Here is an 18,083-nt window from a genome sequence, read left to right on the forward strand (position 1 = left end):
AAAGACTTTTGAAACTTGTAATTTAAACCAAGTTATAAATTGAATAGCTATAAATCATCTCATTAAGTATATTAAAGTTAAATTAATTTTGAATATAAAAATATGTCATTTTTTAGACATAAGAAGAAACACCATCACATGAATTAAGACAGAAGGAGTCATATCAATTTCTACTTTTATTTTTCCCAGGTAAGTGTACATACCTAATTGGTCATACTTAGTATATTTCCTAATTATGTGGGCGTATATAGTCAATTAGTCATAGTGTCATACTAATTTCCAATTGTGTGTGTATATATATGTGTGTCCGTTAATGCATCAAAATGGCGCAGGCAATTAATCTATAGGGAATTAAAGTAGTGCTATCTGTTCACTAACCATGGCCGCTTCGGCATTATTATCATCACCATCACTTGTTTCCATTTCTGACAAATCGTTTATCAAACCTTCCACTCTCACCCCTTCTACAGTTAGACTTCACAAGCTATCTTTGGTCGATCAGTCCTTCAGTAATATGTATATTCCTTTTGCCTTTTTTTACCCTAAACAACAAAAAGAAGAGTCAAACAATTCTCAACTTTCCCATATAGCTGATTTGTTGCAGAGATCTCTATCACAAACTCTAGTCTCTTACTATCCCTATGCAGGAAAATTGAGAGACAATGCTACTGTTGAGTGTAACGATATGGGAGCTGAGTTCTTGAGTGTTCAAATAAAGTGTCCCATGTCTGAAATCCTTAACCATCCTCATGCAACTGATGCAGAGAGTATAGTGTTTCCAAAGGACTTGCCTTGGAAAAATAATTATGAAGGTGGTAATTTACTTGTGGTTCAATTAAGTAAGTTTGATTGTGGGGGAATAGCAATTAGTATATGCCTATCACATAAGATTGGTGATGGTTGCTCTGTGATTAATTTCCTTAATGATTGGGCTAGTGTTACTCGTGATCATAGATTTGTAGTTCCTTCTCCTAGATTTGTAGCAGATTCTATTTTCTCTTCACTAAATGGTCCTCTTATTGCTCCACATATTATGTCGTCTAATGTCAGTGAGTGCGTACAGAAAAGGCTCGTTTTTCCTACCGCCAAATTGGATGCTCTTCGAGCCAAGGTAATACTACCACCAGTTCATAGCTATTTTTATGTCTTTTAAAATTTGTGCAAATTACTTTTTACAAAGATATTCGGTACTCCTCCGTTCTCATTTATATGATATAGCTTTGTTAGGTGTTTGTAATGATTTTTTTTTATATCATATTTCGTTTTCCTATCTCCTGAAGGAAAGGCAACGTATTTGTCATAATTGATTTTTCCTTTTTCGAAAAGAAAAATATAACTCTTCCATATTTGGTTAGTCCATTTTCTTGGAGGAAAAAAGACTATCCAAATGGGGTTTGAGGGTTTTGTTTAGGCGGAGAACTTTTCGGGACAAGTGTTAGTGTGTCACTTGTATTTTCCTCTTCGTGAGGTTGTTTTCCCGATATTTTGTACTCTCTTTTATATAGTAGAGTGTTCATCTCCATCTGTGGACATAGCCAAGTGACCAAACCACGTTAAATGTTTGTGTCTCTTTTGGTATATTTCTCTTTTATTTATCGTCGTTCAAGGTTTGTTTTGCTAGCTTCCGCATGACACCTGATTATTTAGATCCAAACAAATTTGATCTTTGCAAAAGGTATAAGAAAGAACAAAAAATAAAAAAAATTAGTGGTAATATTTGTGTAACTATAAATCTATATTTAAAGGTAAATTAGAAGCTAAAGTTAATTGTTACAAATATAGGGAAGGTGTCGGAAGTTCAAATAAATTTATTTGCAGATTTAGAAAAATGTTAGTCTTTTTGGGAGAAACACAAAAGGAAATACTAAAGTATTTGTTAAAAGTAGTCTTAAATGTGTGACTTACTTCAATAAATTTATCTTGCAAAAAAAGACTGACATTTTTTGGGATTGAAGATAGCAGTTGAATCAGGAGTAGAGAACCCAACACGGAGTGAAGTTGTTAGTGCACTTGTTTACAAATGTGCAACAAAGGCAGCCGTAGCATCAACTAGTGCAAATATACACCCATCTAAGTTGGTTCACTACTTAGATGTACGTACGATGATCAAACCTCGTCTACCACGAAGTGCAATTGGAAATCTCTTATCCGTGTTCTCCACAGCAGCTACGCAAGATATTGAGTTGCCAAGATTGGTTCATAATATGAGGAAGGAAGTTGAGGTAGCGTACAAGAAAGACCAAGTTCAACAAAATGAACTGCTCTTAGAAGTAGTAGAATCCATGAAAAAAGGAAAATTAGCATTTGAAGAAAAAGATGAAAATTGTACTACTCCTACTACTATGTATTTTTGCAGCAACCTTTGCAAATTCCCATTCTACAGTGTAGATTTTGGATGGGGAAAACCTGAAAGAGTGTGTCTAGGAACTGGTCCATTCGCGAATTTCTTCTTCTTGAAAGATTACCAAACTGGGCGAGGTGTGGAGGCGCGAGTGACGTTGCAGAAACAACATATGTCTGCATTTGAACGCGATGAGGAACTCCTTCAGTTTGCCTCCTCCTCAGCTCCAAGTCTTTAATTACTAGGAGTTTGAAATCTGCATTTCTGTTGTATGATTTTGCTAGTTTATTTGGTCCCTTAATATTACTACTAAGTGGAATACGTGCCCTTTATTATGTTTGCTTGCTTTGTTTGATTTTTCTGATATGTAACTCTCACCCAATATATAATTTGTAGTTGTATGTTTCGTCAATAAGATTACTACGGTATTTTATGACCAACACTGATATTGTTCAACTTTAAGCTTCTAAGTTATTTTAATGGTCAATATTAAGAAATTAATCATATTGCCAATTATCTGAGTTATATATTTAGTCTCTTGAAATTTATGATGCCATAACATTTGTTAATAAATCACAACAAGAATGAAATTCGTGGTACTTAACAAAGAAAGAAAGAAAGAAAGAAAGATTTGTTTTTTTTTTTTAAAGTTTTAAATATGTTATAATATTTATGCGGCTATAAAACTTTCGAAACTCATAATTTTAAACGTGTCGTTACATTTTCTGCGTTATAAATGTTGGATTTATTTTCAATTTGGGTCGCGGGTCACTCCATGTGGGCTGACCCGACCCATTCATGAATAGATAAGAATAAATAACCTCTTATGAGAAGTTATTCCACACGTTTAGTTTTGTGGCAGCATATTCTATACGGTTATTTCTTGTTCTCGGAGGGAACAATTTTTTTAGAGAACTGCTTTCTTCCTTAACCCTAAATAAAAGGAAACATACGTACTCTTCCAAGTGAGACAAGAAGAAGAAGAAGAAGAAAAATACAGTGAACTCATCTCCTTTTCTCACAAGAAATAGACAGAGGACACTTAGTTTATGAAAAATATTTCGTTTCCAAGAGAGATGGAATCGAACTTGAGCAATTGATCAAAGCAGGTTCTGCAAGACTTCCGCTACTGTTAATAGGTACACAATTCGATGTTCCTGTTACTGTTTAATCTTCACTGGTATCAGAGCATTGTGTTTAATTGATTCCTAGTTTGTGACTGAAAGATTGCAGAATTAAATCTGCATAAAAAAAGTTATAGCAAAAGATGATCAATTTTTCTTATGTATATTGTTAGAACGAGAATCGAGTAATGAAGATATTAGAATATTTTTCTGTCTTTTTTTTTTTTGTATGGAATAACCCACTGTAAATGTAACGGACGTTGCTCTTTGTTCAATTTGTCTTTTGTCTCGTTCCGATGGGAATTCTCTTAATTGGGAATCAAGAGAAAACCCGATGAAACTAATTGTGTTTTCTGCTAATATAGAAAAATATTTTGTTGCCGTGGACACGTTTAAAATACCCTAGATGCTTATCAAAGTAAATCCAGATTCCTTCTCAGCCCATGCTATTACCAATTTTTTTTAAAAACAAAAGGGGCCGTGTAAATAGCACTCGACTGAAAGGGTATATACGAAAGGAATAGTTGTACATGAGGTACAAACAAGGAATTATCACTTTAAGTGCAAGCATATACTACAATTTATTTTTAAAAAAATAGAGAGATTATGAAAGCTTTAAGCCACTTCCGTTTGTTTCTGTTTGAAATTGACATCTATTTTTTTTGGTTTCTTGGTTTAATCTTCATCATTTAGTCATTGTATGAATTATTATGTTAAAGCCATATAATCTTCTTATGAAGAAAAGGAGGATTAATGTGACTGGTGCTAGTATAGTATCACCAAGTTGTCAGGTGCACACATATTTGGTTGTATTTTTTTTATCAGCATTATTTAATTGTTCTCAACATCTATTCAAAAAATAGTCACATTGTTATTTATTGATTTGGTGCCTATATGTTGGTTACAACTGTGGGTGTAAAGAAACCTACATATACTAAATCAATTTTCTTGTATGTGCTACTGGTTTAGTGAAGTACATGTTTTTGCCATAATGCTTGGTATAATAGTAACTGCGTTCCAGCTCTACTAAGATCATTAATAAATATATTAAGGGTTGGCCAGAGGATTACGCTTGATTTATCAAATAGAAACTTTGGTTAGTCTTAATCCCTTAAATTGATATACTTCTACGAGTTATTGTGACATATGTTATCACATTAGATGGTTGTAGCCATTCTTTTTGTTTCCTTGGTCCTATATCAGATATGGCTGAACAGGGACAAGTTCGAATTACTCCAAGTAGGAGTTCTCGAAGTCAAGGAAGGGGACAACATAGAAGGATACGTCGTCGCATGACTTATTTCTATAATGATTCAGACTCGGAGCCTAAAGTCATCATGAATGTCCCAAGGGCGAGACAAAATGAGTTAAGGGATCGAAGGGCTGAACGAAGGGAAAGAGAAAAGAAATTTAGGGAATTTAAGGAATTTAAAATGGGCCTTGATGCTTCCATTCCCGAACAAGTACACCTTTTTTAGGTTAAAAAGAGCTGAATTGGCTAATTGCATAGAAATTACTGATTGGGAAGCATTAGCTATTTTAGCGGACACTCTTCGAGAGCCTTGGAGTGAAATTTTAACTGAGATTTATTATGATGTTTGGCCTAATGCACCTTTTAGCGTATATGAGCAAGAGTTAGTGTTCGATATGTATATGGATGTCCTAGAAAATATGTAAGTTGTTATTATATGTTTTATCTTAATGAAATTTATATTATGTTATTTGTCTCACCAGTTACATACATTGTTTACTATATTTTTTGTAATGGATTGAGACTTGAAATAAAGTACACACTAAGAAGTGATTTTAATATTAATTAAAAACATTTAGATATAGATAATAAATGGAAACGTAGTGACCGTTCGATTCTATATTAAATATAGAATTAATATTATAATTAATTTACTTAAGTGTGTAATCACATGCATAAATTGACTGAAGTATATATTGATGAGTTAAATTTCTAAAATTATCTCTAATAACAAACATGGCATCGAAAAATATCATTGCTGACTTGAACAAGGGTGACAGACTGAATGGTAAAAATTACGACATCTGGAGTCGTATGATGTGGTATGTACTCGAAGAGCAAGATGCTCTTGAAAGTATTAACCATGTTATGAGTCACCCAGAGGAGGGTAACACTGCCCAAAACAGGAGGGATCTGGAAACTTACAATGTTTTGAAAAGGAAAGATTCCACTGCACGTGGAATTATTGTAAGTTCGGTTGCTCATGATCTCATCCACGAATGTGAGCAATATCCTACTGCTCAAGCCATGTGGGCACATTTAAGAGCGGCATATGGGGGTACGACTGTGACTCGCCTTCAACAGCTGACAATCAAGTTTGACACGTACAAAAAGTGTCATGATCACGGTGTCAAGCAATATCTCAGGGTGATGTCAAATATGATTGCTCAACTCAAAAGTGTTGTTCATGTCCTCTTTGATGAGCAACAGGTTTAGCTAGTGATTCGGTCTCTTCCCAATTATTGGGAAAATCTGAAGGTTAACTTGACCCAAAATGATAGCATCAAAACTTTGCTGATGTTGCCCGTCATGTGGAGCTTGAAGACGAGCGGCTTGGTGCTGCTAAAGCTGTACCTAATGCCTTTGTGGCAGAATCAAGTGGTACAAAGATATGAAGCTTCAAGAGCAAGAGAAATTGGAAAAGTGAAGGAAAAGGTAAGGAGACCGGAGAAGGACCCTCCAAGAAAAGAAACAAGTCAAATTCCAAGAAAGAAAAATGGTTCTATAAGACGAAAGACAAGAGCAAGATGAAGTGCTACAATTGCCAAGTCCAAGGGCATTTTGCTCGCGAGTGCACTGAGCCGAAAAAGGTAGCATTTCAAAATGCATCTCTTAGTGTTATATATGTTTCTAGCACCGTTTTACTAACTGAATCTTATCATATGTGGATTGTAGACTCAGGGGCCACCGACCATGTGAGCCGCGATAGAGAAGCGTTTATAGAGTTTCGTCGAGTTCCACCTGGATCAAGGCATGTATATGTGGGAAATAATGCAAAGCTTGAAGTCAAAGTGATAGGCACTTGCAGACTGGACATGCATGGTGGCCGATCTTTGATGTTGTATGACGTCCTATATGTTCCAGAGATTCGACAAAACTTAGTATCTGTGTCTGTTCTTCTAGATTTAGATTTCAATTTGAACTTTAGTTTTAGTGGTCTTAAAATTACTCAAGGCAATGTTTTTTATGATTTTGGACATCGTTATGATGGTTTTATTGTGTTAGATTGTAATCCTTCTACGTATAACTATTATGTTGACCGTTGTGTTATGACATGTTATTCTAGTAACAATGGTGTTGATGTTATTACATGGCATGCAAGATTAGGTCGCATAGGACAGGATCGACTGAATAGGTTGGCTAAGGAAGGACATCTAGGTCCTTTCTCTAAAATTGAAATGCCTACTTGTGAAAATTGTCTTGCCGGAAAGATTACATGTAAACCATTTGGAAAGGCTAAGAGAGCTGATTTTTTATTGCAATTAATCCATTATGATATTTGTGGTCCAATGAATGTGAGGGCTAGGTCTGGTGCTTTATATTTCATTACGTTCATTGATGATTTCAAACGCTTTGGTTATGTCTATTTGATCTCTCATAAATCTGAATCACTTGACTACTTTAAGAAATATTCGAATGAAGTTGAGAATCAATTAGACAAAAGGATTAAGACGTTAAGAACCGATAGAGGGCGTGAATATCTTTCAAAAGAATTTGAAGGATTGTTCAATGAAAAGGGAATCACTAGAGAGTTAACTATTCCATACACACTCAACAAAATGGTGTAGCAGAAAGGAGGAATAGAACACTACTGGACATGATAAGGTCCATGATGGCACAGACAAGTTTACCTATCTTCTTTTGGGGAGATGCGTTATTGACTGCAACCTATATATTGAACAAAGTGCCTTCTAAATCAGTTTATGGACTGGTCATAAACCAAACTTAAAGGATTTACGACCTTGGAGTTGTGCTGCATATGTAAAAAGATTCCTTTTGCAAGTTTGGTAAATTAGGCCCAAAAGGCAAAAAATATATATCTTTATAAGATATTCAGAACACTCCAAAGGGTATGTGTTCATTGGTGAATTAGAGGATGGAAGTGTTACTGAGATTGAATCACGAGATGTCACATTTCTAGAAAATGATTTTCCAAAGAAGGGCGAGGTAAAGAATGGAGAGCCTCTTTGTGAAATGTTGAACTCAGATAGTCAGCAAGTGTCTTCTGACATAGCTAATATTCAAATTGATCAAGATCTTATTCTTGATCCGAGTGGGAGTGGGAACTCTTAATCCCAAATTCCTTCTGACGAACCTGTATTTCAACTACGAAAGAGTACCAGGAAAACTATACCCAAACGTACTTATGAAATTGAAGATTATATTTTCTTGGTATCTCCCACTGAAATGGATGAGCCAAAGTCTATGACTGAGGCTTTATCGAGCCCTGGAAAAGATGAGTGGATGAAAGCAATGAAAGAAGAATTAGAGTCCATGAAAACCAACAAAGTCTGGGATCTAGTTGACCTTCCGCCTGGGCGTAGAGCCATTGGGAACAAATGGGTTTTCAAAGTTAAACGCAAAGCGGATGGGTCAATAGAAAGATACAAGGCACGATTGGTGGCAAAAGGCTTTACTCAAGAAGCTGGAACCGATTATGAGGAAACATTTTCACCAATTGTGAAGTTTCCCTCAATTCGCTTACTTTTCGCTATTGTTGCATGTTTGGATTTGGAATTACCTCAAATAGACGTGAAGACAGCTTTTCTCAATAGAGAACTAAACGAAGAAATCTACATGGAACAACTTGTAGGCTGCATCGTTAAAGGCCAAGAAAGAAGGTCTGTAAATTGAAAAGATCTATTTATGGCCTGAAGCAATCTTCAAGACAATGGTATTGGAGATTTCACAATATGATTTCACCATGATCAATGAAGACCATTGAATTTATGTGAAGAATTCCAATGGGATGTTTGTAATTCTTTCTCTTTACGTGGACGATATTTTATTGGCTGGAAATAATTTGGAGTATTTGAAAACTATCAAGTCATGGCTTTCGAGGTCATTTGACATGAAAGATATGGGTGAGGCAGATTATATCCTTGGAGTTAAGATCCAAAGAGACTGTTCCAAAATGTTATTGAGTCTATCTCAAGAAACTTATATAAAGAAAGTTTTGGAGCATTTTCGCATGAACAATTGCAAATCCAAGGATACTCCTACAGCGAGAGCTGAAACTTTAAGCCTTGAAATGTGTCCCAAGACTGAAAATGAAAGGGAAGACATGTCCCGAGTTCCATATTTAAGTGCTGTCGGGAGCTTGATGTACGCTATGATGTGTACTTGCCCAGATATTTGTTATGACGTAGGTCTGGTTAGCAGGTATCAATCCAATCCTGGAAGAGATCATTGGAAAGCTGTAAAGAGAATTTTCAGATACCTGAAGGGAACTGCATATTATTCACTATGTTATAGTGGAAATGATTTATACTTGAGAGGATATACAGATGCTGATTGGGCCGGTGATCGAAATGATAGAAAATCAACATCCGGTTATGCCTTCTTACTTAATGGTGGTGCTATATCATGGAAAAGTAAGAAACAAACCTGTACAGCCTTTTCAATAATGGAAGCTGAGTTCGTGGCTTGTGCGTCTGCAGTATAAGAAGTTGTTTGGTTGAAGAGATTCTTTGAGCATTTGGATATTACAAAGAACTCTCAGAGTCCCATGACTCTATATTGTGATAGTCAAGCGACTATTGCATATACAAAAGATCCTAAGTATCACAGGAAGACCAAACACATTGACATCAAGTATAACTTTGTAAGAGACATGGTAGCAAGTGGAGAGATAAATTTACAGTACATTCCTACGCGAATCATGATAGCTAATCCTTTTACAAAGGCGATAGCTAGAGACCTATTTGAGAAACATGTTATGGCTCTAGGTTTGCGAAGGATATGAACATATTTATGTATTGTAAAATGATGTTGGTATTATAATATGGTCATCAATATTTGACTATTGAATTTATGCTTATATCTCGTACGCATGTGATGATAAAAATTAATAAAGTGTGCCAAACAAGTCATGAGATTGGCTCTCTCACACGAGCAATCGCCTCTTACGTTAAGAATCCTGAAGAGACGAGACCTTATAGAACCTTGGATTATGCGAGGTTATATTTACTTGTAGAGGTTGTTCTTCACAACTAATCAGACTTACGAATTTCACTATTCGATTATGACTTGTTTTGTAAGCCAGATAGAAGTTTCTCTAAGAAGATAGTTTAAGGATTATTGAAGTGAGAAACTCGGGTTAGACATTTGGAGGTGTCTAGACCAAGATCTGTATGGTGTTGAATGATTAAAAGAATTAGGCACACGCGCCAATATAAGGTGAGAACACCGTAACATGTGTTTCATACCGCGTGTGCTATCGACCATGGAATAATGGAAGAATGAATCCCTGCTTCTTCATCGTGTGATATCCAAAGAAGTTATATCAACTTTTATTAGAATACCCTTTGACCTATTACTATCTCTTGAAGTGCCAATCAGTGTTGCTACTATATCATGTCACTAATAGCCATGAGTGATTCAGCAATGCAGTGCATGTCTAGGAAAGCAGTTGATTTGGAATGGAAAGATTCGAGTAGAAAGGGAAGACAACTAAAATTTAGTAATTTAACTTGTATTCATAGGTCGACCATTACACTTACCATGAGGGTATTGGGTGTATTTGTGGATACAAAGTTAAACATGAACTCGAGTTCGTCTCTTTTCAAGGATGAGGGATCAGATAACTAACTACTGGAATAGCGAGTAATGTCTGGGGTATAGCGAGTAATAAGATCCTCATGTTAGTAGTGAATCCTTTCCGAATGTGATCGGATTTCTACATAGAGCTTTAGAATAACCTTAATGAGTTTGAAAATTTTTATAGCTCTTGATGCTCGCAGGTTGCACGAACTATTTGTCTGTATGAATAATGTGTGTTATTGGCATGATATTGGTTTGGGTACATCCCACCATGAGCAAAGTGGGAGATGTTGGATTTATTTTTAATTTGGGTCGCAGGTCGCTCCATGTGGGCCGACCCGACCCATTTATGAATAGATAAGAATAAATAACCTCTTATGAGAAGTTATTCCACACGTTTAGTTTTGTGGGAGCATATTCTATATGGTTATTTCTTGTTCTGGGAGGGAACAAATTTTTGTGAGAACTGCTTTCTTCCTTAACCCTAAATAAAAGGGAACATACGTACTCTTCCAAGTGAGACAAGAAGAAGAAGAAGAAGAAGAAGAAGAAGAAGAAGAAGAAGAAGAAGAAGAAGAAGAAGAAGAAGAAGAAGACAGTGAACTCATCTCCTTTTCTCACAAGAAATACACAGAGGACACTTAGTTTGTGAAAAATATTTCGTTTCCAAAAGGGACGGAATCGAACTTGAGCAATTGATCAAAGCAGGTTCTGCAAGACTTCCGCTACTGTTAACAGGTACACAATTCAATCTTCCTGTTACTGTTTAATCTTCAATAAAGCTTCTGAGTAAGGGTAGATTTAAAAAATTTAAGGTAAATTATTCTAAATATATATATCAGAGTATATTATCATTAGATTATTTGAAATTTATTACATTTCATGATTCTACCTTTATTTTTATCATTAAATTAGTGTTGTGAGTTGAGGAAAAAATGGGGATTTTTGAAGAAATCTTTCAAAATGTAAAATAATGATTTGAATGATGAATTAGTATCAGAATTTGATAATTTTGGTATGGTTGAACTCGTATCGGAACGGGTATTCGGGTTTTGTGAATTTTATCAGGTTTCGAGGTGTGGGCCGGGGGATGACTTTTAGGTTGACTTTTTAGTTTTAGCTAAAGATTGAAGCTTTATTATCCGTAATTGTTTCTTATGAGTTTCATTTATCATTTGAAGTTATCTTTCCTAACTTTGTGTAGGGGAACTGCTGTCGCGCCCTTTTTTCTCGCGAAATCGGGTTTCGACATTGACAACTCTTTTAAGGAAGGGTTTTAAAAGAGAGAGTCACCACCTAGCGGATTAAGGTGCGTTAGGGAACCTATTTGCAGATAACTCTATTTAACCAGTTTGCGTCACCAAAGATCGGGTAAGGGCTCGAAATTACCTCGAAGAGAAGGTGTTAAGCACTCTTCGAGGTCCACAATAGTGGGTCCCGGCCGAACTTAATTATATGAATTCGTCTATGTGATCAAAGATAAAAAAAAAAGAACCTGGGAAGTTCATTATTGAACGCAAATAATTGATAATAAGACAAGGTGGGGGGTCCTAAATTTTTTTAGCCTAAAGGATCGCCCCGTGCAACATAAATAATACTTCGTAACTTCTTCAAGATGGGGTGTTACTCATACTATTCAGCGGGCACAGACTATCATCTCCTGCTACCCGATTACTATCTTTGAGTTGTTAAAGCGCGCTAGTTGATTCTAAACCGTACCCTATGCGTGCACTACTCGTCCCATGCCTATGGTCCAGGAGGCTTTGGACCTCTATTTAGGTAGTTCTAGACCTTACTTAGGTTGCTCAAAAGGGAAAAATACTAAGCGACAGACAAAAAAGTTAGGACTTTCATTTATAAGAAAATAAGGGCTCAAGTTGGCCTTCACAATTAGACAACAAATGCTCGCAGGTCAGATTAACAAAGACAGTTACTGATTTTAATAGTTAAAATTATAGAAACCTATAGGCAGGATCTCTATATGAATCTGAATTTATATGGGCGGACAGTTATACACAAGAAGCATTATACTTACCCAAAAACCTATATGATTTGCCTACAGATTTTAAAACATAGGGGTTTAACCTATAGGCATGATATGTAGGAGTTTTTATGCGATAGTAGACAGTGGCAGGTCATAGATCTAGAATTATTTGTTGAATCCAATAGGCATATTTTCTAGTGAGAATAACAGCACAGTGTTTGAAAACTCGTGGACAAATGGGCAAAAATGATAGTTAAACTGATTCGAACCTATAGGCATGCTTTTTACAATTTGATTTTATTTTAGATCCTATAGGCATGATTTCTATAATCTGAACGAAAAGTATGTAAGCAGGAATTCATACGCATATTGGATCATACTATTTCTATAGGCATGGTTTGTAACAGAACATAATTGAGCCAAACATTGAGCCTATGGACATGGTGGCTAGCATATAATGGCTAAACATAATAGGATACCTATAGGCATGATTTCTAACACACAACATTCAACAACATAGCATTAACCCTATAGGCAGGATTTCTACCCCATTTTATAGTAAATATAAAATACGAACCCCTTCCCATTTTACTAACAATCCAGAATTGTTATTACAAATAATTATTACAACCCGAAATTTGATGAATAAATTACAAAAATAATTAAAACTATAGGGAGCCTATAGCAGGCCCAAATACACCTGAACAGGCCAGGCCTTCAACTCACAACAGCTCCAAAAGCCCATGTTCATAGCTACAACATGACCAGTGGTAAGTGATTTACCATGTTCAAGGATAAGCTATTACACCCCGTAATGTTGACCCAAGTAAATGTGAAGTTTTGAAGACTGAACAAAAGAACTCAGACATGGACCAGGTCCATCTTGTGAAGCACAGTCATGATCAACCCAAACATGTGAGATGCACGTGGAAGAGATAAATCTAACTTATCAGAAGTAATATCTCCTGATTTGATCGAAAAGGTTGCATTTTGGATAAGGAGAGAAAGACTCCTTACACGAAGAGAACACAGTTTAGGAAGAGGATAGTGTTAGAGTATGAGATCAACTAGAACTCTTCTACCATAGAAGAGTAGCGTCTGTATCCCAGTCAATCTCTAATTACTAACTCCTTAAATATTAGTGTTGTTCTCTTTTACAGGTAATGCACATAAGCAGAAGTTAAGCGTGAATTGAGAGCAAAGTAGCAAGGCAATTTTGCAAGCAATTTATGTGTGATTCAAGTGTGCAATCCTGAAGCTACTTGAACCAGATAGAAGAACCAGTTCCAAGTGTCTATCTTTTATTCTAGTTCAATTGTAGTAGGTGATTTTACATTGTACCTTTCATCTTTTATAGAAGCAATTGTATCAGGCACTTAGAGTGTTCAAGTTAGACTTAACTTGAAGTTGTCGCAATAGTTGAGGTTGTGTGCCACAACGGGATTAGAGTTAATCCTAGCTTTACAAAAGAGTTTTTGTAAATGCAGTTTTTGGCCCAGTGATTTTAGTGGAAGTTTGGAAAAATCCTACTAAGTAGTAGGCCGTGGTTTTTTTTTACCTTTTGAGCCAGGTGTTTTCCACGTAAAAATCTCTGTGTTCTTTATTTTCTTTACTTATTATTCTGCAAACAGTAGTAGTTGGAACACATAGAAGAACCAGGTCCTTCTATAATCAAGCTAATTCAAGTATTCTATTTCACTAATAAGATACGGTGACTTACTTCACATTTAGAATTGCACAAAAAAGACAAGTAAAAATTGGGTACCACACAAATCACCCTCCTCTTGTGTGGTATTGAAGTATAAAACATCAGTTGGTATCAGAGCGGGTTATCCTTGAAGAGGTTAACACCTTAGGAACAGATCAAGATGAGTGCACCACCATGAAACTGGGAAGGGAAATCCACTGCTAGGCCCCCACTCTTTAATGGTGAGTACTATTCTTGGTGGAAGAACAGGATGAAAGACCACATCATAGGAGAAGACTATGAACTCTGGGACATAGTCACTGATGGTCCCCTGGCTACTACAAAGAAGAATGCTGAATGAGTGGACGTGCCAAAGACAAGAGCTGACTGCACTGATGAAGATTTGAAGAAATGGGAAAAGAATGCCAAGGCCAAGAAATGGCTTATGTGTGGACTAGGTCCAGATGAGTAAAGCAGGATTCAAAGTTGTACCACTGCTAAGGAGGTATGGGACACTTTACAAGTGGCTCATGAAGGAACTCCTCAAGTAAAGAGATCAAGAGGAACATTGCTATATTCTCAATATGAGAATTTCACTATGAAGGAAGGAGAAACTATCCGGGAGATGTACACAAGGTTCACAACACTAAAATGAACATAAATCTCTTGGGAGAATTATCCTTGAGGAAGACAAGGTTGAGAAAATCTTGACAAGGGTCTTACCAGTAACTTGGGAAAGCAAAATCACTGTTATTTAGGAATCAAAGAACATTGCTACCTCAAGTTGGATGAACTGATTGGAAATCTCACTACCTATGAACTGAGAAGGCAAACCATGAAAATGGATGCACCCAAGAAGGAAAGGAGTCTGGCTCTCAGAATAGCTGAAGGTGCAGATCTAGAGGATGATGAAATGGCCATGATCACAAGGGATTTCAAAAGGTACCTGATGCGAGGAAAGGGTTCTTCAAGAGGTACAACCTTCAACAAACCAAGGGCTCATGAGAAATAAAACAACGAGGGTTGCTACAAATGTGGAAAGACTGACCACATGATCAAGAATTGTCCTCAGTGGGAAATTGAATGGAAGAAGAAAAGGGCTGAACGAAGAAATAGGAAGAAGGAATAGGTTCAACCCAAAAGGAATAAAGGACCAACAAAGGCTATGGTTGCTGCTTGGGGAGAAACATCAGATGAGGATTCAGAAGATGAAGCTGGAGATGAACAAGCACTTATGGCCGTCGGAGAATCAGATGATGAAACAAGAGGTAAGTGTGATTCATCTCAAAGACAAGATTAAATTTTTGTCTAAAAAAGGTTATCTGAATTATTGCTAGACTTCATCGATGAGTTTGAGGTAATAAACAATGAGAAGGAACAACTGTCTAGGGAGTGTGTGATCTTAAAAGCCAAGTGCAAAATCTAGAATCTAGGGCTAATGAGAGTGACAGTAAAAATACTGAGTTGAAGAACGAGGTTCTTGAACTTGACACCAGTGTCTTAGAACTTAGGTCTGAAAATTTAAACTGAAATTAGGAACAGGTAAGAAGAAAGTTGATCACACACATATCACCTTAGAAGAAAATCTAGGAAAAATGAAGGATGAGTTGTACAAGAAAGATAAACAAATAAGAGTCTTAAAAGAAGACCTAGGGAAGGTAAAACATGAACTAGATAGAACTTGCAAGTGGAATAAGTCTTCTGATGCACTATCCTGGCTACAAGAACACCACAGCAGCAACAAGAGAGGACTTGGCTATGGGAACCCAGCACCTAAGTGGGATCCCAAAAGCAAGTATATCACTCTTCCTGAAAATAAAATCTGCACACACTGTGGCAAGACTGGTCATTACAAAAGTGAATGTAATGCAAAGGAAAAGGCCAGTCAAAAGAACAAAACTTTTGTTCAAGAGAAAAATAGGCTGCCTGGATGGGCCACAAGGAATTTAATTTACCCCTTTGCCTATAGAAAGGGACCCAAACTATTTTGGGTTCCTAAGACTAACCCCTGATTTCTTTTTGCAGGTCCAAGTGCAGGGAAGTAGCCAAATATGGTACATAGATAGTGGCTGCTCAAAACATATGACTAAAAGTAAGAAACAGTTCCTTTCACTTGAGGACTTAAAAGGAGGTAATGTCTCCTTTGGAAATGAAAAGAAAGGTGAGATTATTGGGTTTGGAAAGGTAGGTAAGACAGACTCACATTCCATTGAGAATGTCTACCTGATAGATGGCTTGAAATATAGCCTAATCAGTGTATCACAACTGTGTGACAGAGGTAACCTTGTAGCATTTACCTCTACCAAATGCTTTGTGATTAATCTTACCACTGACAAGATTGTTTTGCAGGGAAAAAGAGTTAACAATATTTACATTGTAGATTTGTCCACTCTTTCAAAAAATGAACTCACTTGCTTGAGTGTGTTGGACAATGATCCCCTCCCGTGGCACAAAAGACTTGGTCATGCACGTCTGAATCAACTCAACAAATTAGTCTCCAAGGACCTGGTGATAGGGTTACCTAACATCAAGTTCAAGGAAGACAAAGTTTGTGAGGCTTGTACAAGGGGGAAGCAGGTAAGATCATCTTTTAAAAGCAAGAAAATGGTAAGCACAAACAGGACGATGGAACTGGTTCATATGGATCTCTGTGGTCCAATGAGAACATTGAGAAGAGGTGGTAAGAAATATGTGATGGTACTTGTTGATGATTATTCTAGGTTTACCTAGGTACTGTTTTTAACATCTAAGGATGAAGCATTTGACATGTTTACTGCCTTTGTTAGAAAAACTCAGAAACAACTAGGTAATCAACTTGCATCAATCAGGTCTGATCATGGAACTGAATTTGAAAATGCTAAGTTTGCTTAATTTTGTGATGAGCATGGTATAGATCATAATTTTCTGCCCCTAGGACTCCTCAACAAAATGGAACAATTGAAAGAAAGAATAGGACTCTTGAAGATATGGCCAGGACTATGCTTCTTTCTAGTAAACTGCCCCATAGCTTCTAGGCAGAGGCTGTAAATACTGCATGTTACATCATTAATAGATGCATGATTAGACCTCTTGTAGAGAAGACTCCCTATGAGTTACTTTAAGGGAGAAAACCAAATATATCCCATCTTAAGGCATTTGGATGCAAGTGCTTTATGCACAATAATGTAAAGGACTCCCTAGATAAGTTTAATCCCAGAAGTGATGAGGAAGTATTCTTGGGATATTCTTCACATAGCAAAGCTTATAAAGTGTACAACAAAAGAACTTTGTGTGTAGAAGAAAGTGTACATGTAGTTTTTGATTAAACTAACATTCTTTCTGAGAGACAGGAACATGAAGATGAAGCTATTAGGCTGGTAAAAGAATTGAGTGAAGTCTCAGCTCAAGCTAAAGATGCACCAAAAGAAGGAACAGGTGATGGAACAGGTTCTTCCATCCAGGGCAACCTAACAGGGGGTACTGAACAAAGAAGAACCGAAACCAATCCCCTAATGGAACCTGTCCATGACCCTGTTCCTCAACAACAGAACATGGGAGAAACATCAAGCAGAAATGAGTTGGTTGTGAAACCTTACAAGTATCAAAGTTCTCATCCCATTGAGAACATAATTACTGATCCAACATCTGGAGTTAAAACTAGATCACAATTAAAGAATTTGTGTGCTTTTGATGCTTTCTTATCTCTTATTGAGCCTAAAATGTTGCCGAGGCTTTGCAGGATGTAGATTGGGTAAATGCAATGCAAGATAAACTCAATCAGTTTGAGAGAAGTCAAGTTTGGCATCTAGTTCCAAGACCCAAGGACAAATTAGTAATTGGCACTAAATGGGTCTTCAGGAACAAGCTTGATGAAGATGGAACGGTTACAAGGAAAAAGGCAAGACTGGTGGTCCAAGGTTATAGCCAAGAGGAGGGCATAGATTATGATGAGACCTTTGCTCCAGTTGCAAGACTAGAGGCAATAAGACTCCTCATAGCCTTTGCAGCACACATGGAATTCACTCTTCATCAGATGGATGTCAAAAGTGCCTTCCTGAATGGCTACCTAAAAGAAGAAGTGTTTGTCAAACAACCTCTAGGGTTTGAGAGCAAGGAGTGTCCGGAACATGTGTACAAATTAGACAAGGCTCTCTATGGACTCAAGCAGGCTCCTA

At 36.7% G+C, this 18,083-nt stretch overlaps 1 protein-coding gene across 1 annotated transcript; it reads left to right on the forward strand.

Annotated features, from left to right (window-relative positions):
- The first annotated feature begins 303 nt into the window (after positions 1 to 303).
- Positions 304 to 2,781, forward strand: LOC109210740 (acylsugar acyltransferase 3-like). Its single transcript, XM_019374198.1, has 2 exons — positions 304 to 1,111; positions 1,956 to 2,781. The coding sequence occupies exons 1-2, from the start codon at positions 380 to 382 to the stop codon at positions 2,577 to 2,579; spliced, it is 1,356 nt and encodes a 451-aa protein (XP_019229743.1). The 5' UTR covers positions 304 to 379; the 3' UTR covers positions 2,580 to 2,781.
- Positions 2,782 to 18,083: the final 15,302 nt, after the last annotated feature.

This window comes from Nicotiana attenuata, unplaced genomic scaffold, assembly GCF_001879085.1.
Source record: "Nicotiana attenuata strain UT unplaced genomic scaffold, NIATTr2, whole genome shotgun sequence".
Lineage (NCBI taxonomy): Eukaryota > Viridiplantae > Streptophyta > Magnoliopsida > Solanales > Solanaceae > Nicotiana > Nicotiana attenuata.

Excerpts from the sequence above, each read along its gene's own strand:
- LOC109210740 (XM_019374198.1), top strand. The coding sequence starts at position 380 with ATGGCCGCTTCGGCATTATTATCATCACCATCACTTGTTTCCATTTCT. Across the intron at positions 1,112-1,955 it reads TGGATGCTCTTCGAGCCAAG|ATAGCAGTTGAATCAGGAGT; the intron begins GTAATACTACCA and ends TTGGGATTGAAG.